Here is a 23,882-nt window from a genome sequence, read left to right as displayed (position 1 = left end):
TTGGTTAAATATGGTTTACTTTTTCATATGACGATAAAATACTGTTGTCACAATAACAGGCAATATATATTTTTCCTTTTCAACTAACAACTGCGACCGTTTTATATGGGTAAAAAAATCTGCAGCAAGTATGACATGTTTTTGTTTTTGATAACGCGTGTTTATTTTATTCCACTCTCAGCCCTCCCTTTCCCCTATCACACACAGATAATCTAAGGTAGAGCATGTGACCTTTGTTCAGGCCCATTCTTTAGCAGCCACCTGATGTACACGTACAAACATACATTTGTCAAGTAACCCCTGTATTCTTGACCTCTGCCTTCCCCCTTCCTTATCACTTTACCTAAAATACTTTATTGTGTTCCTACAGCTATGTACTACAACTCCTAGCAGTATTTGTTTGGGGTTTTCACTTTTGTGCACTCGTCGAACTTGCAGACCTCAAGAAATAACTCCATATAAATTAAGGTTCATGTGTTGATATTTTGGGTTTAATTTGTTCACGTTTTACCCCTGCTTTTGTTGACCTCTGTATGTCCGGTGGTGCGAATGAAAGGTCAATTCTGCCATCTGCTGGTAAATATTTGTACTGTCTTCCTGTACTCTGGTTTACTGTAATTATTTCGCAAGTTGCATGTAATATTTTAATGTTGTTCAAATACTACTCCAACAGGAAATCAAAGAATTACAAGCCTTTATTAAGCACGAATTTCTGCACTAACCAACCACTATTCAATGCAAGCGCTGGCTGTGCCAAAATAATGATATGCCTTTAACAAGAAAAAAATCTGATTTGTTTGAAAACATTGGCTTTTCTTTCAGAATCAATATCGTATATGTGGCATGCTACAAAGTACTACTCTGGGCTATTGATTTTAAAACACAAAACACTTGCTAGTTGCAGAAACTTTTAAGGGGGTGGGGTGGGTCAGTGGCAGATTGTAAACCATTTTGACTCAACCAGCTGAGTAACAAAAAATAAAAATAAAAAATCAGGAAACTGTTCCCCGTGAAAACTTGTTGAGAATACTTTCCAATGGGAAGTCTAGTCATCCATCCAAGCTCATCCCTTTTCTAACTGGATATGCGGATTAGTTATGTTGTGATGTCGTGTGTTTGTAGTACTTAAACTTGATAACCTCTCGGGTCATGAGGTGTCCTCTAAGTAAGCAGTTAGCTCCTTTGCTTGCCAAAGGACATTAAGTGCTGCTAATCTACCGAACAGGTGATCTGACTACATGCAAGGCGAGTGCATTTTTTGGCACTGTCCCACATCTTATCCACTGTGTGGCCGGCGAATGTAAGGAGCACCTGTTGGGTTGAGAAACTGATCCTTTCATCACTAACTTGTACAGTGGCTCTATTCGGAATCGGTACATTTTCAACATCAAATTACGTTTATATTCATTATATCAATATTACAGATTATAAAATCCAAACCATTTTGGGAAATTATTTTAAAGTAGAAGTAATCAAAGTAATCTCCAATTAATACATCTTTACAATCTAAAATTGACTTTTTGATTTGAAGGAGCAACTGAATGTATCGATATCAAACCGTTTGACGATATTTCTTCTTTTATATAAGTAATACATGCGTAGTTTTGATTGACGGCAATAGCGAGGTATTCATTGCAACAAACAGCATATTTCTGAACTAAGTGGCGTTTTGTGTGTGTACGTGTGTGTCTGTGACAATGTGTACAAAGAGCGGCGGCGTGAAATGCGGTGATGCGACTCCCAACATTCATAGGATGCTTGCTGCGGATTTGAGGCGGTCTGAAGGAGGCTGAGTCAAATTCCTCACCGCGTAGGAACTCCAACACGACACAGGGCAGCGACTAACGGAGCGATCTACCATCGACTGATTGACGATCTGCACGGCCGACAATCAAGCAAAACTCCCAAATTTTTCATCTGCCTATCCTGCATGGAATATTTCATCGACTTTCCTCAGATCATCCAGTTTTTGACTGACTGCTGCTCGCACGCAACCGAACGAGAGGTTTGCATCAGAAAAAATTATCCGATTGTGCAAATGTTTAGCAAACGCCGCTGTAACGGTAAAAAGTTGCTCTCTGTCGTGGTAGTTTTAAACAAAGAAGTCTCGTTGACTTTTCCACAGCGGAAGTGAGTTCAGTCATGCTCCGTGTCAGTGCGTAGTTGCGGGACGTCACACAACTGCTGGGCCATCAGCTTCTTGGTCTTATCCTTCATGGAGTCATGTTTGCTGGATTGTTGGGCCTGAAATGCCACGGCAACTCTCTACATCACCACAGCCAAGGACTTATGGAAGGTAAAGTATCCCTTTTTAACCTAGAGAAAGCAGACAACACGTTTGGTGTGGGACAAAAGGGCTGAACTGGTCAGATATAAATGTTGTAACTGCAACGGCACCAGATGTGTAAGGAGGGACTAACATACAGAAAGATGTAGCATATTTATAGATAGTGGTTTGCACATCCAACCCATAGTTTTGAGTTTTGATGTCTGTATTTGACATGTTGTGCTTGCATGTAAACCGGCTTTCTCCAACATTCCCAAATCATGCATGCTAAATTGATTGAAGACTCGAAATACTCTATATCGGTGAACGTGACTGTGAATGGTTCTATTTTTTATAATACAGTAGTTTGTGATAGACTGACAAACCAGTCCAGGGGGTATTATAGGACCCCACTTCCTGACCAAGGACGATATAAGCGCCGAAATTGGATGTTCCATATGGGGAAGCCTGGTGTTTAGCATGCAGGTGTCAAGGCTGTAGTCCAGAGTCAATCTGGCACATACATTTTTGTGGCCCGGCAAAAGCAAATCATGTTGTCTTTTCCGAGTTTCTTGCTCAAATCTGTAGCAAAATCCAATTTTCCATGACACAGTCACAATAATACTCTCCCTTACTTTTTATTTCAAAACAGTCACTCGTCAATTTAAATACTCCACGACGCTGCAATATTATACATATGTTTCCTGTGTGTGGTTTGATCCTTACTGTAACCAACTTCTGAGGGCAAGACTTGGGCAAGAATGTCAAGAATTAGTTTGACCCTCCTGGGCTAGCAGTATGCCTCACAGTTTTGAGGCTCATGGTTTGAAATTTGTATGTTCTTGATCTTGCAAAGCTTTCCTCTTGTTATTCCAGCATAATCTCACAATCCCAAAAAGTGCTGCTTAAAGTGTACCTCTGGAGCTCGGAAGTTAAAACATCCAGGCAGAATTCTAGTTTACGAAAACACCACAATGGTGCAATGCAAAGAATATGGGTTCCCTAATAATAATGGAAAACCAAAGACAAGCACTACTTTTGTTTGCATATACCTATTCATTCAGAATGTAAATTCATAACAGAAAGGCGGCTGCATACCATTTGTATGGGATACTTGGTGAAAACCTACTTGTTTGGCAGGTATTTAATAGTTTACGAAGACTATTTTCTTGATTCGTGCTACCAAGACACTCTACAGCAAAGCTATGAGGATACACACCTAAGAAGAAGCTCAAATTTGATGCAGCGCTGGCAATATTTCAGCACTGGCCTCAAAAGCCACAGAGCAGAAAAAGATTAGATATACAAAATAAGAAAAAGGTATAATCCTGTACATTATGAGCCGAACACCTAATGAATAGCAAACCTCAGAAGGGATGATGAGAAAAGACACAGCTCATTATATAGCACATTAAATAGCACCATATAAGGGCTTGGGTTTTAAAAAAAGGGTGGGGGATTAATTCAATTTTTCACACAAGTCTGACTGGAACAGCATTAAAGCATAGAATATCCTGTTTAGAACAGCACAAAAGCAGGGCAATCAAGTGTCTGAATTAAATTTAAATAAGAAAGGACCATCTTCTGTGTAGTCGAAAAACTTACTGGTTGGACATCTGATCCACCCCCCCCCCACACACACACACACACACACACTTCTTGATCAAGCCACTAATAGTTGTGCTTGATTTCGTGCGATGGTTTGTGGGCGACGTATGCGGGCTAATCAGGCTTTAAAGTTAAGCATTTTAATACATTTTCTTTGATTCAATAGAGTACACTGCAAGTTTGTGTTCATTGCACCAAAAGCACTCAATATCAGTACAGTATTTGGCATCCAATCAAAGCAATCAGCCTCCATCTTCACCCCTTTCTAATGCAACTCCACATTTTCTTATCCTGACAAATCAATCTTGCCATTTTCATTGCCAGATTCTGAATCAGGAGCACATTCTGCCTCAAATAAATATCAAGTCAGAACACATTAATGACAATTAAGCGACTTTGTTTTGCTTGATTTTTTTGGTCTTAGAAATTCAATTTAATTTTGAGGAATTTTTCTACTAGAGAGTAAATATTAGATAAAAGCATAACCTCTACATGAAACGTATTGCACATCTGGGAAATACGTATTCCACGTGCTGGTATTGCGATAATGATATTTTCTCAATTTTTGTGCAGACCTACTTTCTACCTTATTCCTGTTAGAATGGCATGTAAACAACAGTCAGCCGCAGTTTAGGAAGAAATAGAAAACATGTTTGTGTGCCACAGTGTTTCTTCTTTGGACTTAAAAACAGACACATTTTGATCCTCATGTGACCATACAGGAAGTGGGGAGCTGATTTTGGAGGAATGCCCCATCACACGCTTTGACAGTTAGGTGCACAGACAGTGTGGGGGGTCACAAGTGGTGCACATCTGCGGAGGCACAATGCTTCTCAGGAGCCTGCTGTCATGTGGATTTGCTGATCTGCTGATGTGTGTCTTGCTGAGCTTGTTCCTTAAATGGCTTGTGTTTTTACGAGAGCCTCTGCATTCCTCCCCTCTTTGGTATAAGCACTTTCAACAACCAACGGGATGCAATGTTTAACTTGAGGCCTGCAAAGGGGGCCTCTTTTATCTCCAAAGGTAAATAATCAGGGCCCGTTTGTCTGAAACACAGCGATTAACAATTATTTTGGTTATATCTTGTTCTGGGTCTGCAAATGCTTACACTGAGACGCCTGAGATGCTTGTGTGAAAGTAAATTCACTTGTGGCACGTCTCTTTCCTTTTTCACTTTTCAGCCGGGATTCCTTGGCAGACAATTTTAGCTCAAATCCTGGCAGGAAATGGTGAACGCCATAACTCCAAAAGGCTTTAGTAAAGACGTACAACACTCAAGAGGCCCTGAGGCATTTCCTTCCCTTTACTGGGACGAAACTCCTTTGTGTAATCGAAGTATGACAAATCCCTTCCCCTTTTAGCTCTGTCTTTTTTCTGGTTCTTTTTTGACTACATGCAGCGATGTATAGAATGTCACGACAGATGGTAGCCAGTTAACTTGTGAAATAAGTGGGGAATTGCGTAAGTGGTTATGGAACAGTGGCCACGTTTACAAAGACGCTGTAACCCGAGCTTTAGTTTGAGGTCCTGGTGGACTGAGAGGACAATGGGAGCAAACTCTTTTACTTGCACTCCGATTTCAATGTAATATCCCAACTCTCCCCTAAGTGCTGCTTCCTGTTGCCTGCGCTCTTAATAGTCACATGGTCGAGGTTGAGCAGTGACATCATGGGCGGTGGCGGGCGTCACGGGGTTGTGCAGTGGTTGTTGTATTATGCCCCTTGTAGCTTAGCATTCTAGTTCCTATCACCGTGCACAAATATGCATCCCATGCATCATTTTAGATTGATCTGTTCTAGAAATACATTATGGCAGAGGCTTTTGCTATGACAAACCCCCCTCTGTATCCAGCACAAAAGTCTGTGGCAGTGTGTGCGTCCGTGTCCTTAGAATGTTAGAGAGTGGGCACTGGGTAGAGAATTCTGAAATAAAAGAGTGCAGTGCAGCTGCACACAAAGAGCTCGTTGATGCTCGCCATTTAAACTTGTCTCTGTCGCCGAATCCTACACATAACATGTAGAATCATTTAGAGCAGGTGTCAGGACAAGCCCCTATTTGTCATCATGCTTCTTTTCAAATGAAAGCCATGCTTTCTTATGGGATGTCAATTTCTCTTGACCAATTGTTTGACATGTTGCTCTTTTGTCAGTGCGCAAACACAGGTTTTTGTCATTTAACTGATATTTGACATGCAATTTGTGTCGTATGTTGCAATGTGACGCTTTTTATTTTTTACCCTGTAGCCATGAAAATGTTTTCAAATCGGCCTGCAACTGTGTAAAGTTCTTGTTCTTGTGTTCGTGAACATGATAGCTCTGCCGGCAGTTTTTGAACTTATGCAAAGGAAAAATATAGTGGCAAACATGGCCTTTATTTCAATTAAAAATATGTCTATAAAATACATGTAAACAAGGGCACAACTACAGTAGTAGACTTAAAGGGATACTAAAAACAATAGCCATCTTAGCAGTAAAAAGTTAATTGCCTATAATATATGATTTTTTTAGCATAATTAATATCTTTATTAATATATTTGCCACTAGCTGTAGTTGACTCAAAATGACATGACGGGCTCAGGTAATGTCCAATCAGGGCTCAGCTTGTGATTGTCTCATAACCAAACCATCAAGACAGATGAGCAGTAATTGGTTGGTATCTGAGACTTGAGCATGTGTGATGTCATTTATAGTTGACAGCAAGTAGAGACATGTTTTTAAAGATATCAGTAAAATATTAACTTTTTACTACCAAAACGGCTAATTACATTTAATATCCTTTTAACTTTTAACAGGACATTACAATATTTATTTGCACAATGAAATCAAGGTCAACGTAGTTATGTCCATATTGTGTACTGCGTTCTGCACAGAAGGCAAAGCGTGCGCAACAAAAGAAGTGTTAGAAGCTCTGGTCTGCAGTTGCATTGCTCCAAAATAAACACATTCAATTGTCTCAGCTGGCTGGGTAGGTGTGGCTTAACTTGAGATGACTGTATGTTTTTGGTATTTCCCAACAGCTGGAACAGAACCCTGGGAACGCTCACACATCTATCTGCCTGTGTTTCTTTTCAAACATGAAGCCTCACTGGAGTTAAGCACCCCATCAGTGACCATAAAATCCCCCATTTAGTTGGAACAATATTGTGACTTGACAATCTTGAGTAATATGGCGCCACATGTTCCTGGCATAGCGTGTCCTCCATGTTGTCTCCGAGCAACGCTTTATCTTCCTCTTGACCGTGTTGTCCAGCTTAATGGTTAATCTGTGTATCGACAGGTGGCAGAGCCTCAGGGACAGCTGGCAGCGTCGGCCGTAAGAGGCTACATCGGAGGCCCGCCTGCATGAGAGGGGAGCAAATCAGACCCCACGGAACTACTGATGATCCGGAAGACGAGGAGGATGAGGAGGAAGAAGATTTGACAATTTCCACGAGGAATGAAAAAACTAGACACCACGCTACTCAATCTTGTGTCAGAATGTCTTCAAAGAAAGTTGCACAACCTGACAAAAACTGCAATGGCAGTACCCTCAGTGGTTCATCCAGTCAACCAAAGAGCGAACTCACGTTAAATCACAGTTCAATACTTCCGAGTTCAACGACCCTGGAGGAGACTTTCAATTCCAGCTTCAGTTTCATTCAACAGTCTCTCAGGACTCTCTCTGCACCTGCAATGCCAGCACATGACCCTAAAGCCCCAGAAGTGCCTAACGTCTCTCAAATTAAACCGGCTTCGTTGTTTCTTGAGCAACCTGAGGTAAAACCATCCACCCAGGTGACAGCCAACACTGTCCTATGCAGCCATGAAGAAAGGGAGCCGTTATCGTTAGGTGGACGATATTGGGGGGACCGCGTGTGGGGCAGCCGGGAGGTGTCGACTTACCTGCCCGATGGCGACTTCCAGTGTCTGGATTCAGAAATGACCTCTTCACTCTCACTCGATTCAGACACGGCCTCTGCATCCTCAGTCACTTCGGGATATGAAAGCACCACACCTGCCTCCGACCAAGCCTGGGACAATTTGGTCAAGAAATATGACCATGTGCTGCAAGACTGTCTCCAAAACAACCGAACGCACACGAAGGTGACAGAAGCTACATTTTTATTTCATAGTCAACAGTCATTAATGTCTAAAATGCAAGGAATCCCCTCGCCACTCAACCCAGTTTATACCACAAAAACCTTACACAAAACTAGACATATTTTTATTGGAAACTATGTCAGGTTAGGAAACCGCTTAAATTAATCATGTGGCACTGGTCCGGAAATCCAACATGACATTGAACAATAGAAGTTTTCATCCTGATGTTAGTCCACAATGAAAATGCTTCCATCTCTCGGAAGAGAAACCTTTGTTAATATTAGATGAGTGACTAAAGAATTTAACCCTTTTTGTATCACTGTGAGCTTCCGGTCATTATCCTTTTACATTTTTGGCCCTTCGCTGAATGTTCAAAGGGCATTGCCTGCTTGGTTATGTTATTCTTGATTTGTTGTTTGCTCCTCAGATCGAGTCCATGGTTTTAAAGCTCCAAAGATTGCAGCAAAAAGCAATTGTGGATGATGACTATGATGCAGGTGAACTTTTCAGTCAATTCCATAAGGCAAGCGATTGCATGAGAGAGGTTTTAAAGAGACAGAATAAAACAATATCTTTCTTGTTTATATCTAGCTTTATAATCATGTGCACACTTTGTTCTTTTTGCTGTAATTTGTGTGTTCAAATTAGATTTACTGAAAGGAGGTCAGAACGCTGGAGAAAAATAGGTCCATGTTCTAGCTAAAAGGGATAAATAATATCCAGACTGAACATTGTGTTCAAGCTGGATCAAAACATTTGGACGTGCTTATTAAAGATGAGGAAGAAATCGTGGGCATTTCTTATTAGATTTTATTTTCATGTTCAGGATTACAAGAAAGTGAGAAGTGGAGAAGAGAGTCTGGGTTTAAAAAGAGTTAAAAACTGCCATGACGCACTCAACTTTTGATAGGCTTTACTGACTTACAAAAAATTAGGACAGTCAGGTTTATTATAAGAGAAGTCCTTGTTGGGGCACTGTAGTTCATTTTGTTTTATCATAAAATATGACTAATAGGCCCTTAAATATAACATGATTTGGTTGTACTTTGAAGACCTTGTTTAACAGAATGTGGAGGAAACGACTAATTATATATATATATATATATATATATATATATATATATATATATATATATATATATATATATATATATATATATATATATATATATATATATATATATATAAAATTAGTCGTTTCCTCCACGTCTCTTCTGCTGTCCTCAGCAAAATGTAATAGGTTGCTATATTTTTGTGCATTTTCTCTTACAATTGTATATATACTTTTTTTAAATACTAACGATTATTCTATTTACAGTGTCACTATGTCAAATGACAGCGAAAGGTCATTAAAATAACAAAGCAATTGATGCCCCAAGGACACAGTACTATATTTTCAAATGCATGTTTACAAGTCAGTGTACAATGGTTGGATGGAATTATATTTGATTATGCATGTTAAATAATCAGTTTTTGTTAACTACCCTATGTGACTATGCAAACAACCAGGTTATTAATTTGGGAGTGATCTTTAGACATATGTAAATGTAGGCAAAATAAAACTTGCCGGTGGTGTCCTTACTTACATACTGTTATGACTGCACAGTTAAATCGCCAAATCGCACATGTGTGTGTTTTTCAGCTGAGCGATTTGGGAAAAAGCTGGAGGAGCTATGCAAAGAGCGAGAAGTTCTCAAACTGGGTTTACCGTCCAGACAGCCAAGCGTGGCTCTGTTCCTCCAGAGGCTTAGAGAAGTGGTGCAGAGTGCCCTCCACAGGGCAGACAGCAGTCAGCACAGGTCGGTTAACCAAGTACAGTGCAGTCTGTTGTGGATGTGTACAGTGAGCAAGTGTAATTGCTACAATCATTTTTCTGTAGGTTTTGGTACATTCTACAGAACGTTTTCAATGAAAGGTTTCCTGGGGATTTTTTAATTCTAAGTTAGAGCCCGTTTCATTTTTTTTTTACTTGACAACGCTGAGTCAATATAGGTGTAGAATATATAAAGTCACTAAGGAAAAGTTGGTAAGTACGCTGAATTTAAAGGGGACGTTTTATTAAAACGTGATTACTTCCCAGTAGTGCATAATATAAATGATCTGTGTTTGCATCTTGTTTCTCTAATTTTATTTCCAAGAAACACCTACAAGGTGTGACTCTTGCTATGCACTTTTGTAGCTGTTATGCCATTATTCCGAATGGAGAATGTAAAATGCGAATGAGTTCTAATACTAACAGGAGTACTAATTCAACACTTGTAGTCTAAAAGGACAGATTGGTTTATATGGAAGTACAAAAGATTGTCAGGTTTTAACAAAGTAGAATGGTTTTCAAGTAGAGGGAGTATTAGTACTCTGACAAATACAGTATACGCAATATATGGACCTGAAAATTTTGCTTGGATGCAACAGCAATGGATGTGCACGTCAATATTTTCCACCACTGATGATCAGTATACTCAAGGAGACTATGTGATAAACAGTCTCAGGTAGAAACTGACATGAATATGCATAAGCACAGTTTTTACAGATTTTCCATTCGTCCATTTTTATTGCATGTGTCTTCATTAGTCAATAGTCCTCAATAGGCTAGTGAGTGAGTTGGGGTCTTTTCCATTTGAATTTAAGTGATAGGGGTGAAAAAAAAAGATTGACACAAAACAACACAGCACATAAATTATGGGCAAACAATAATTCAAACTCACATTCACAAGGGCCACCTAAACAATGGCCACCTAAACATATTAAACATGTTTTTAGAAGCAAGGTCGTCGGGGCACCAAGATGCCCTTAATTTTCATATACAGTATCCCTGCAGAGCTCCTAAGTTGAAGTTCCCCCAGGATACATAAAAATAGCCTTTTATCATATTTTACAGTGTCAGAGTAATAACACAAAGGTCTAATACAGAGGTACATTGTGATCTTTTCACTACTATGCATATCCTTTTACCAGCAGAAAAGCAAACAATGTTTTAAGCACAAACTCGGCTGCATTCATGTAAACACTCATGACATTCAAACATTCATGTAAACATTCATGTAAACATTCATGTAAAATAGTGATATGCTTTGGAGACCTTGAGATCCGTTTATGAACACATACTGTACAGTTATGTGTTTAGGAGTTGTTTATCACAGTTAACCACACCCAAGTGGTTTCAAGTGGAAAGACTGTAGTCCAAAATGTACCTTGCTTTTTTTAATCATGCTTTTCAAGAGGATGTTCTTCCCCCCACCAACTGTTCTAAAATCAGACATTGATAAATTGTGCAACAGAACTCTTGTGACAGGAAGGAAATTTAGCAGGTTCTCAGCTGCATACATCCTGAAGTGTAGCTAACAGCTAATACACAATAGTTACATGTTTCTCTTTTCTATCAGAAATGCACTTTTGTCACACTAATGGCAAACGTCAATGCATAGTATGGAGGTAATCGTATTTTTAGATAATCCTTGAGAAAATCTCTTTAAAAGATATAAATGACCTTGAGTGCCTGCTCATACACCATGCTCTCTCTTTCCATGAAAGCTTCCAGAGACGCCTGTGTTTTGTTTTGTTGAGCAGGTCAGGAGCAGAATCCGATGCAGGAGAGCCGTCGGACTCAGTTCGCCGACGAGATCGTCTCATACAAGAAAAACGAACTGTAGAGGTAATTCCAAAGACCGTCACAGCTCTTTTATTTAGGATCTATAGCACATTTATGTGATTTTCACTGTAATTCTAATCCATTTTATTCCTATGCCTCATGAGCCTTTGCATGAATTATGGGCATGACCTCTGTTATGATGTAACCAGCGTATTGTTTACATGGTAACTGCGGAAGTCCACTTTCTATCACAATTACAGAGTTAAATAGTGACAACACCTGCTGATGCTGCTTAGAAGAGACAAAAATCCATCTTCCAACTCATGTCCGTGGTAGAGACTAGCGATGTCACTACTTTCTGAACTCTCAATGTGAGATGTGAGACAATGTGAAAGCACTAAAAAATGTAATTGCCTCCACGATAAAAAAAAAAAAAGGTCGTATTTTGGTAGAAAAGGTTTGACATAGGCTTATTCAGCCGAAGCCACTACTTCCCACTGCATAGTAACCACAAGGCAGACACTTCCCGTAAAAAAGCTTCATGTCACTCAATGTCGTAAAACTGAAATCAATCAACCTTCACCAAAATGTATGTGAACATCTTGTCTGAACTTGTCACGTCACTTGTCGTTTTGTACAAGCAGTAAAGTTCAGCGCACCACGGTACGGCTAGGAAAATTATACCCAGACTTGGCACCTGCGATTATATATTCCTCAATTTAGACTTTGCTCAAAGCCATCAACTAAATATTGATTTATCTTTTATGTTATTTGCCACTTCTCCAGTTAAACCAATGTACGTTGTGAAAAGTTATTTTTAGTGGGTGAATCTGTTAGTCACATTTCTTAACCAACAGCTAAAACGTTAATCAAATGTTCAGAGCCTTTTTAAAGCAAATACACATCTTGAAAATATGGATAAATGTTTCAAAAATGATAACAAAATATGACCGGGGCATGCTTAACTTCAGTACATGATTGCAATGCAGGAGGAAATTGAGGAGCTGCAGCAGAAACTGGCAGAGCTAAAGGATCGCAGTCAATGCCTGGACCAGCAGATCCAGAAAGAGGAGCAGCAGATGGAAGCCGAGGAGTTAGAGGGCTCCGTGCTGAGGAGCTGCACCGCGGCCCAGCTTGGAGACATGAGCCGAACACTTCATGATCTTGTGATGTCTGAGAACCGTCTGCAGATCTCTGTCTCTCCGTCTCCCTCAATGCTCAGGTTTGTTTGAATTTGAATGTTTGGGTATGTCTGGGTGCGGCAAACCGCACTTTTGATTTTTAACCTATGCTAAATGTCCTTTTTGTCAAACGTCAGAAGCTCAGCTCACTTGCTTCATTTCAAACTCGCAACAATCCTTGCAGTACTGTCAGCTACCTGATGAAGACGCTAGAGAACTGTCACTTGATATGACAGCTCAACAGGCCAATGCATGTCCCTGGCATCATATTATATGACCATATTCATTTGGTTATACTATATGTCAGTATAGAGCTTGACTCTTTGCTTCCCTGCTGCATTCATCCAACATTCACAAGACAGTGTTTTTGTAATGAGGTTGTTTATGTCAGTAAGTCATAATATTGCATTTGGCACATGCTATTGAAAAGAGGGAAACACATCTTGCACATCTTCATTTAATTGACTACATCCACGACATACACTAAATTTAGGTATTAAAATTTCTGTGTAGGTTACCTCTGCACATTCCATGAGGTGTGTGAGGAAACCTCTCGGACGGGTGTCACGAAAGATGTATTTAAACCCAGACGACAAACTAGGATTTTTTTTCCCCTTCACTGTAAATTAGATAATAAATGGGAACATCTCCAAAGAGCTGTGGCATCGTTCAGTGCGCGAGAAAAGGCCCCTCACATTGTCTTGAGCGTTTGCCAATTCATCGCATTTTCTTCTCTTTTCTAAGCTCAAGGGCATCCATCTCTTTCGGACAACATTATATCTCTGATGATAGACTTTGGATTTGAAAAGACTGTACAGTATTTCTTTTACCACTCACGTTCTGACACATTTCATAGACACTTAGATCTTACTTGTTTGCACGGGTGTACCAAATGAAGTGTTTGCTATGTGTGTTAAGTGAGTCAAACATTTCTCCCATAATAACATTAAATGCAAATGTGATGGATATATTTAATTTCAGATGTATAGAGAATGAAGATTGATGCAATTCTTGACATTCCCACGATCTTATCCTCCCTCACACTTGACCAAAAATGCTCTGAATGTTAATGTTTTTCCACAGTTAGAAATTATTACTTTGCGTTTTTAATGATAATAGCACATAAGAGAAATGCTGGAATGCCCCTCTGTCTTGCCATTTGTTATAAAGACATGTAAAGTATACTTATCACCTTCCCGGTGCTGTGACCCACCATCACTGGCATAATTTGATATCTGACATACTCTCACCTCAGACGGAATGCATTTATTCTCAGAACTGATTGAAATTCCAACCCCAAATTGGGCATTCAGCTGCAAATCTCAGTGAGCTGTGATTCAGATCAGCAAGATGATTGTGTTGGGAGTTTTGCATTGATGGGGGGGAAAAAAAAGAAAAGATCATGCCTATCAAAAAAACCTTATTATTTATTTATTTTTTTCATTTTGCTGTAGATAGTCACCTTGCCCCTACAAAAATGATGCTGGTACTTTTGGTTGGTTTAAACCAGTGCCTTTTAGACAACCTGCCGCACCATTCATACATAAAATCTATGTGAGAATTTATCCATAAAAATTGTGTAAGTATACCTAAAACTATCCTTTTTTAACATTAACAAAAAGAAAAAAGCAATATGAATCAACTTTCAACAACTGTTAACTACATTTTTGCATCATTTATCGTATAAAAGTTACAGGTTAGTCTAAAACAGAAAAAATAGCCATGTGCAATCAAAATGCCTGAAATTAAAAAAAAAAAGATGCTGATGCTTATACACTTACACACTTCATATGGCAAATACAATGCCTTTTCCTTGGGATCATCAGCACTTTTTGAGAAGGACTAGCTCAAACACATTTTACTACAGTTTAAACCACCTTTTAAGGTTCACTACTCCTTAGCACTTTGTCTATTATCAGAAATTTCTTGCTGCGTTTCTGCAGCTATTATATTATAATTTTGGCAACTGAAAACAAGCAACCTCATTATTTTGTCCTGTTTGCATGTTTACACAAAATAACTACATTTATTGAAATACGATTCACAGCAAGTACAGTAAATAAATCAGAGCATGTTTGTCACTGTAGAAATCAAAAGATTTTGCCACCAAAGTGTATTACTACAGTGCTGTCAAACGATTAAAATTCTTTGACTAATGAATTGCAATTAATTATATTTTTCAACATCTCCTTTCTGCGAAGCCAGTGACAGGTGTTTACTTGAGTAAAATACTCAGTTACATTTTAAAGACTTTTGTAATGGCTTACTTTGCTCAGTTAACACTATTTTTCCCTGTCAAGTACAATTGTTGAAAACAAACTATCAGTTCAGATCAAATCATCATTAGAAGCCTTTTTCTTGTATTCTTGTATTTCTCACCTACACTTTAGGATTAGTTCTGCCCATCAACACCACACCATCAGCGTTTTTGAGGCCTCATGGATGTAATTTAAGGTGGGGGTTTGCCTGTGAGATGCTACATCAAAAAAGGACAACTAATGCGGCGTTTGGACTTGGCTTTCCAAAACATGCCATTTTAAAAATCTTTCAATCTTCATCGTCTTCAGCTGGGTAAAAAGTGCAAAAAAACTTATTGCAAAGTTTTAAAAGTCACCAACAGTCTTGAATGACAACATTGTATTCCAAACTTCAGATGGGAAGATGTAATTCAAAATCATTTGTGGATAGAGAAAACAAAACAATGGAATTACCCGTGTGCACTGTGCAATAACATTTTGATTTCCTTTCATAGACTTCAGGAACAGGAGCAGGCATTGAATCTATCCATCAAGGAAGCTACTGCCAAAGTAAGGCACTATTTTGGAAGGGAATGAGTGAATGTGTATGAATTTCAATGAGTGGCATGTTGAAATTGAAAGGATGCGCTGTGCATCGGCTTCGGCTTGATAAATCTGCATGCTAAATGTCAGCTTTTGTATTCATGTGTTTATTCCGATTTGATGAGCCGGTCAACTCTCCGCGTTTGGAATGGAAGGATCAGAATCAGCAGATGTTTTGAGAATATCCTGCTAAAAATGCATTGTATTTGTTTTCGATGACTTATGGTGAAGTGAAGCGTGCTCAAACCTTTTTAGTTTACATCCCCTTGTCCATAGCTTGGTCTGACAATTTGCTTGTGGGAGTGTAACATTGACGAAGAACGATTCCATTGCGTTTTGGATTCTTTCAACGTGACATCCTTAAGTGCTAAGTCTTAAATTCTGGTGTAAATCTGTCTGAACAGTGGCGTAGCACAGGCAAAATCAGATCAGTTAGGGAATTCCATTGGCTTTTTAACGCCAAAGACAAAAAATATCACACCATTATTGTTAATTTGCACTAAGTGGCCTCCAAAGAGAAAATGGCAAGTTCACGGGCCTATTCCAAAAATATCTCACCAGTGATAAGACCCCCGCTACTAACAAATAGTGGTGGGGGTAGTAATGTTGTTCCGAGTTATAATGTCCTGAGGGTAAAAAGTCAAGTCTCAATGAAGAGCACAATTCTGAAACGTTGATGAATGTATTGCATTCATCTTGGTATTTGTTTCATTTGAATTTTGAATAACATTGAATAAGGAGACCTTGTTTTTTTTCCCAAAATAGTGAGCTGACATTTAGCAAAAGAGCGTCACTCCCTTTCGTGGTTATTTATTTACGAGACGTGGTGACCGCAGTTAAGAGATTTCCCTAAAATCCAGCCGTGGATAGTTCTTTTGTTGCTGAGAGTTTTTACATCCATTGTTAATCTATGTATTGCTGTTAAGAGGTGCCTCATTAACATCCTGTCATGAATGCCAAGTCGTGTCCTTAATGGCTCTCAAACAGGTCGGATGCAGTCACAGAGTGACCTTGCATGCCTCTAGTAGGGTTGCATTTCCGACTGACTGATCTCTATGCTTAGTGTGGAAAACGCCAGAAGCAGTATACATTTGAAGAGACTAAGAATGATGATTGGAAGTTGAAAGGGGGTGGTGCAGCACAATCAAGTCACTCGCTACTCCACGAACTCCTTGGTAGATATTTTCTCAAGTTCACCAGCAAAGACTTTCACCATTGCGATACTTTATTGGCTTCAAAGTTTTTTTTTTTTTTTTTTTTTGTACAGTTGATGTTAAAGAATGATTAATTAAAAAGGAAATCACTTCATGAAAAGCATCTTTCTCTTTCAAATTTGTCTTGAAATTAAATCACTAGTTATATAACTGCCTCTTATGTTGGAAGCAGCTTCCAATTCGTGTAAAGCTTTAAATAGAATTATGCAAACCTGACGGATCTCTATATTTCTGCAAGAAGAAGACTCCCTTGCTGTGCTTCAAAAAAACCAATACATTTGACAACATTTTCAAAGTGTAGCACAAAATTGTGTCAGGTTCAAGAAGGAAACATAAATGTGAATCCTGCACCACGTCCCTTTGAGCCATGAATGTAGTTTCTCAAAAGATGAGCGCTGCGCCGTGGGGATTATATCTGGCTGTCTTCTCCACACTGTATAAAAACAGAAATTTAAAGGGCTGATGCTGGCCAGACAGGTTTTATCAGTAGCCATCAGCTTGCAAGAGCTGCGGTGTCACATCCCCCGTGACATTCAGCGCCTTTTTCCTCTCTGACATTACTATGGCATCTTTTATGGAGATTTCACATTTGCACACATCCACATGAAAGGCGGAGGAGTCTTTGTCTTCCTAAAGGTTAGAGACATGTAAAACATCAGACTGTGCTGTGTATTCAAAGCAGAGGGAGCGTAGAAGAACCGAAACAAATCGGCGACGTCTTGTTAGAACGAGTTGGAAAAGAACATGGGAACTGAGTTGGAAATGAACCGTGCATCCTCTGGGATCCGTGTGGCTCTTAGTGACTAACCTCCCCCTCCCTGCTTCTTTCTTTCTTTAGGTGGTCATGAGTCAGAAGCTGGGTAGCAGCCTCAGGAGGAAAGTCAGCGAGACTGAAACTCAGCTCTTAGCTTTGCATGAAGCCAAACTGGCCGCCATATCAGGTGACTCCACTCTTCTTCCAACGATATTTGAAATAAAAAAATACATAAACTATAACTTATTTTATCATTGCAGATCAAAAGATTAATAAACAATAACAAAAATGTGGCTTCAGAAATTTATCTTCCGTTACAGATTTAAGCCTTGTCTACATGTAACCAAGGCCTTTTAAACCTGCATATTCTACCCTATTGAAAAAAAATTGCTGCCACATGAATCGGCAGAGTGCGGTATTATTCATTTACAAGCATGCCCAAGCCGCTAGGTGGCAGTAGTGTCACCAAATAGAATAGAAATAGAATAGAGGGATGACGTAAATCTCCGGTTTATGCTTGCTTCTTGCAAACGCGGATCATGAGAATTTGGCAAATATCCACTTTGATCGGAGTTTTTGAGACCTTCGATTTTGAAGGGAAAAAAAAGCCCGGGCACGTCTCGCAAAGAGGGCAAAATGGACATTTATCACCCCCCTTTTTTTGGCAATGGCCAAGTAATTAGAAAATAACATTAAAATACAACATTGTTCATCCTATCTGTCATATACCTGCTCACTCACAGGGTGTTCTCAAGATTAAGATTTGTAAAGAGCTTTGCTGTGGCTTGCTACATTAGCATTTTTGTTGCTATCATTAGCTGTGGCTGCAGTCACAACTGTGTGCTTTGCATTTATGTGGTAGACTAAACATGAGCTGATCCTGTGGTAAGCAAGCTCCTTCTTACAAAAAATATAGATCACTCTACCTTTATCAAAGGTAGTCAGGGTGTTTTAAATTTTCCCTTCATCTGAACCGGCAACTCTCATATGATCTTCCATTTTCAAGTATTCAACCTGTTTTTGAACTTGCCTCCTTCTCACAACAGGTGCCGATCAGTTTCTGCCAAATGACGGCCAATCTGTGTTTTCTTCAGTGTGTGTTTGACACTTTTTTTCCCAACCCCATAATAATCACAATACAAAAGGCAGAAATATTGAGATTAAAATGAGATTGATGCCATTTTAAAAAAATGACGCTTTTACTATGACTGCAATAAATTGATTGTGATTAATGTTATTTGGAGAACACTAAAAAATATGCCTCTGCGAATAAACAAAAATCCTGATATTGAACTCTGCCATTTATTATGTATTGCAAGATTTATCTTAGAAGTTTGAGGTATGTGGCTCTCTAGGAACGAGGTTGCCTACTCCCAATTTAGCCTATCTCATCTGATTTTTGGCTAGAGCTGGCCAATGGTGATATAGTTGCCAAGCGATCTCAGGACAACCATTCATACTCAGAATTTAGTTTCTCTATTTCATCATTTGTTTGAAGAATCTAGACAGGAGCCTGAGGTATCCATAGAAATTCACAGCTAAGCATGGGGAAAATGTGGAAACCGGTCCAAATTCAAACTCAGAGCCTCTCAAGTGTAAAGTAACAATTTGACAAAAACAGCAAAAAAGGAAATGAAATGTATGCTGGAAAATTAACTGTGCGTTCTTTTTGCAAAACAACTCACCTCACGAGCAGTAAACTCTCTCTGCACATTTTACACAAGTTTTGTGTTAATTTGAATGGACCTTTTTATATGTCAATTTCCTGCACAATTAATGAAGGTTTTATGATGGCAGTAGTTTGACCCTGGAACCCATTCGTCGTATTTCCACTGTTCCCCATGGGAAAATGTAATCTAAATCCAAACACATCAAAAGATGACCAGTGTCTTGGAATGTGCTCAACCTTAAGGCTTTCACTGTACTTGTACAAGCTCCATTAAGTTCATTTCATTACATCATTAATGTAAAAGTCACTCATGAATGACAAGTGTAGGCAATAATGTGTTTCTGTCGTGCACGGCTGCAGGTAACGACTTCAGCAGTGCCAAGGAGCTGAAAGCCGAGATGAAGGCGGTGTACCAGGAGCAGGAGCGACTGGAGGCTCTGGCCAAGAGGCTAAACAGTCTCAGCTCAGGAAGCAGCCAAGAGCTGGCCAGGATGAAGGAGCAGCGGCAGCAGCTCAGACAGGAGCTGGAGCATCGGGAGGTGCAGCATGGTGAGTCTGTCTGCACTCAGATTAGACTTTTGTCCCCCAGGAGGAAGGCTGTCGCAGGAAGAGTAAATAACAGGCGGAAACAATAATCAAACTGATTTAGCCCGCTCATTATCGGAGAAGACTTTTAAAAGTCAACAAGGCTGTGGCAAACTTTAATAACCTCCAGCTGCTGATTTGAGAAACGAGTTTGGCACTAAGGCAGGGTTGCGGTGCTACACAAATTGAAGGGTCAGAACATAGACTGATAAAAATCTAACTGACTGTGAGAATTCAAACACACTCATGCCTGTTTTACATTTGTTTTTACTGCACTTACCTTCAGCATGATTTCTCAACCGATAGGAAGAAACGCACGCTCATGAACACAGGGAGGCAATGCAGTGGTAATGATGTCATAGCCTTCAAGCAATTACCAAACATCCAATTGGATCCGCTATGATTTTGTTAACAATACTACTTCTTATTGGCACTAAAAGGGCACTATTGTGAGTTTCTCAAGCTCGCTGCAAATTGAGCCCTCAACTATTTACTGCTTTTTCTTTCTTTCCTTTGGCTGAGTTACATCATCTCGCAGCATTGTTGAAGGCAAAGAAATTTGTATTCAAGGATTTACTTGGACATGCTCAAAAAATATTGATTGAATATCTACAGTACAAATGGGGTGGCGTAAAATATGCGTTACCTGAAACTAACTCTCAGAAGCAGATGCACCATGTCAGCGTGTCACTGACATTTATTTTGTTTTTTATGCCCACTCTCATTTAGGTAGCTGGGTAGATGGAAGGATGGGTGGATGGATATGTATGCATAACAAATTCAAAATTGAGTGATAAATGTAATTAAATGTTTATTAACATGAATCGCAAATGTTTGGTGCACTTTTGATAGGCACCTCCTTTTAGGAATGAAAACACCCCTTTAAATATGAATAGTGATATGAATCACTCTTTTAAGAGAGGTCCTCTAATGTTGCTTCATGCTGGGACATCAATGAACGGTGACTTTTCTTGCAAAAGAAAGAGGAAATTTGCCATCTGTCTTTGGGGACTGACTCTACATCAAATGTGTTTGCATCAGAATTGGCAGCTGTTAAGAAGTGGTGGAGTGTGAACGAGGGAAACGCTCATTGTGTGAACTAGCCAATTACCTTTGAGTCTCACGCTGCCGATATGGCGTATCGGCGCTGTAGGAGATCTGAATGCGGCTTTAAAACAACACTTTACCTTTTTAGAGCGCTAACTAAAGGGTTTGGCCTCTCGACATTGCGTTTTGATGACACCACCTGCAGTGCTCCTCCAATCCATCAGTCACAAGCAGATCTTTATAAAGGTCACTTCACTGTGTGAGGCACAGAGGTTGGATCATGAAGTGGGGGATGGGGAAAGGGATGAGACGCCAGTGCAGGTAGTGAAGCTATCGCAGTAACCCCCACGTGTTCAGTCAGCCTTCTAACATCCTCTCTTATCCAGATCATTAGTGACCACAGACCGGCCATTAGTGTGGAGCCATTGCCTGCTCTTGAATGTGTGATCTCGTGTCACTAGGGGGCACATTTGCATTGTTACAGGCTCCAATTTGTGTATGGTCCTTCTATCACGTGTCTAATTTGAATTATATTATCCATTATAATAGTGGCAACTCAATTAAAATGTAAAAAAAAAAGCTACTCGAAGACATTCGCGCCCAGATTGATCATGAGACAAAGACTTGAAAACTCGATCTCTCCGTCTCAGCATGGGATCTTAAATACATTTTGTGCCTCAGTATGCACATTGCAGCACCGAGGACAACACAAAGAAGCCAAGTAGGATGTTCAGGATAGACAAAAGAATCGGAATCAGGTAGATAACACATCACTATGTGGGATGAGATGACGAGCTAATGATTGGTTTTTCGCCTTGCTCAAATGCTCAAGTGGGCGCGCACAATATGGCAGCAGGAGCAATTTCTCAATGTGTTGCTGACACCAAACTAGGGGCTCATTAAACTGTCAGCCAACTTGGTAATAAGGGTCTGGCGCACACAAGCTGGAACCTGATAGCCTACAAAAAGCACATTAACAGTCGTTGGCTACGGAGTGTTTGTATTTTTATTTTTTTTCTTGAAAGTCAAGGTGGCCACAGGTGTATTTAGTGCACACCTAGCAGACTAGAAATGGATGTACAGTGTTGTTGTCCTTTGGCTTGGTTCCATTCAGTCGTCAGAGGTCGCCACAGCTAATATTACATCATTTAAAAACACCATACTCATGACAAATTCTCTAAAGCAAGGTACTTAGGAAATCATTTTATTTTGTTGATGGTCTAACAGTGTTCTGGAATCATTCCTTTGTTCAGGGGATGAGGATGGCGGCAGGTGAGGGTTGGGGGGTACTTTTTCCACACACAGAGGTGGTCTACCACATAACTGTGATTGCAAGATTTAGCCAGTGCCTCGCGCTAGACTAGCACTGGGCATAAAAATCCAGTGCGGAATGTTCCAAATCATATTAAATATTCAGGCTGTCTTGATCCGGATCCTGTAGTTGGAAAATAGACCAGATTGAGTTTTTATTTATTTGTAAGTGCTGCAAAAAAATCGAATGATCCAAAGACACACAATATAACATTTTTAGGATACACAACATTACGACACTGCTGGAAATAGTGAAAATAAACGTAGGCAGTGAGGGAATACTCGAGTAGTTGCTGCAAGAAGCTAGCCCGAAGTAATGTCTGTAATATGAACATATTTTAAATGGAAGGTCGAGACAGAATGACGGTAACTTGAAATTTGTGCAAATTGAGCATTTTGTGTGGCGGAATGGATAAAACTTGCGTTTAGCACAACTAATTTGATGTGCCAGCTAAACACACACACAAACCCCCAAAATAGGGATTTAAATTAGGGTATCCCGTCCCAATCCCGAGATCGGAAATCAGGCCCAAACGTGTTTTTCACCAAGATTAAGAATAAAACTCGTGTAACTTGACAATAATGTGGCATCTGAGAATGTGCCAACTTTCAAAATAGGTTAAAAAAAAACGTATATAGAATTGTTTTAAGAAATTGTTAATTGAAGAAACTCATCAGAAGAGAAGCAAATAAAAATGAAAGAAAGAAAGTTTTGTGTCTTTTCTCAGCTTCAAGTCCATTTACTGTATTTATTGCACTCCTACAACACTAGAAAATTTTAATCACAATGAAAATAGAAGTGCGTCCTTTGAAAAGCCCCATAGTGCCTTAAAAAGCACCATGGCCATGATAAAAGCTCTAAAGCAAAATGATTTCATCTTTTTGAGTGTCTGAGAACATCTTCCCCTGTTGTCCAATGGTGGGGCTTTTGAATTTTGGAGCCATTATGTCCCTAATTTTCATTGGCATGAGTGTTGATAAATATGAAATCCATTATAGGAAGAGATTTTCACTCCCAGAGAGCGTAATTTTGTCCCCAAGAGAGATTTCGAGTAATGCTAAATTTGCAAATAAATAATTGAAAGCCCGAACAAGAAGGGGAAATGACCCCCAGGAGTGTGGGACAATTAGATGTGAAAGCGCAGGCTGTGTGTTCTGGTTATTACTATTTTTGGTAATTATGTGGCGTTCTTGAGTAAGAGTACGTTTGAGTTTAATTTGATACATGAAGACATAAACAGTATGCTCTCAATATTTTAGTATTCTGTCACACATTCAATGAACTGCTTTTCTTCTGTTCAGTCTTCCGCGGTTATTTTCCTTGACGCACCCACCCAAGTAACTTTCATTCACTTTTCGGCAGTTCTTGGACTCCGGCCAGTCATTTTTATATCAAGCAATGGAAGTGCAAATCCAAATACTGTCAGTTAGAGTTATTACACAAATGCAATTTTCCTCTTAATGGAATGCTGATAGTAATGCCGAGGGCATTGGTATATGATTTATTCATTACCCTGACACTTTTAGGGTGCTTCTATTGAGAACTTGATGGAAGGTTTGACAGCACTTCTCCCCAAAAAGGCTTGGGATGATTGAGAGTGCTAAAGTGGTTAAGTGGACCCGGGAGAGTGTTTCCTGCTCTTTGTTTCTGAAGTTCTCTATGGCATTATTCCTTCTTCCTGTGATTGAGTGCGGGATGGGACTATCTATTGTGAAGCATGTCAGATATCTCAATGTAC

At 39.6% G+C, this 23,882-nt stretch overlaps 2 protein-coding genes across 7 annotated transcripts in view; both read left to right on the top strand.

Moving 5' to 3' along the window:
* The window catches only part of tsnax (translin-associated factor X), a 10,931-nt gene extending 10,329 nt beyond the window's left edge, over nt 1-602 (top strand). For both annotated transcript variants that reach the window (XM_088421552.1, XM_088421554.1), the window contains one exon: nt 1-602. This exon is cut by the window's left edge and continues 452 nt beyond it. The gene's annotated coding sequence lies outside the window, so the exon portion shown is untranslated.
* Nucleotides 603-1,284: 682 nt separating this feature from the next.
* The window catches only part of disc1 (DISC1 scaffold protein), a 46,561-nt gene continuing 23,963 nt past the window's right edge, over nt 1,285-23,882 (top strand). For all 5 annotated transcript variants that reach the window (XR_015866466.1, XR_015866467.1, XM_088422164.1 and 2 more), the window contains exons 1-11: nt 1,285-1,373; nt 1,710-2,005; nt 2,126-2,296; nt 7,151-7,956; nt 8,381-8,450; nt 9,596-9,752; nt 11,521-11,605; nt 12,532-12,764; nt 15,476-15,530; nt 17,616-17,718; nt 19,561-19,749. Coding sequence is in view for 3 of the 5 variants with exons in the window: in XM_088422164.1 (XP_088278290.1) it covers nt 2,224-2,296; nt 7,151-7,956; nt 8,381-8,450; nt 9,596-9,752; nt 11,521-11,605; nt 12,532-12,764; nt 15,476-15,530; nt 17,616-17,718; nt 19,561-19,749 (1,771 nt within the window). In the remaining 2 variants the exon portion in view is untranslated. The remainder of the gene's footprint in view (nt 1,374-1,709; nt 2,006-2,125; nt 2,297-7,150; nt 7,957-8,380; nt 8,451-9,595; nt 9,753-11,520; nt 11,606-12,531; nt 12,765-15,475; nt 15,531-17,615; nt 17,719-19,560; nt 19,750-23,882) is intronic.

Source organism: Hippichthys cyanospilos, chromosome 8 (genome assembly GCF_059441005.1).
Source record: "Hippichthys cyanospilos isolate Australia breed blue-spotted pipefish chromosome 8, RoL_Hcya_1.0, whole genome shotgun sequence".
Classification (NCBI taxonomy): Eukaryota; Metazoa; Chordata; class Actinopteri; order Syngnathiformes; family Syngnathidae; genus Hippichthys; species Hippichthys cyanospilos.
The sequence above is the reverse complement of the archived record's forward strand: the minus strand, read 5'-3'. Positions and strand labels throughout refer to the sequence as shown.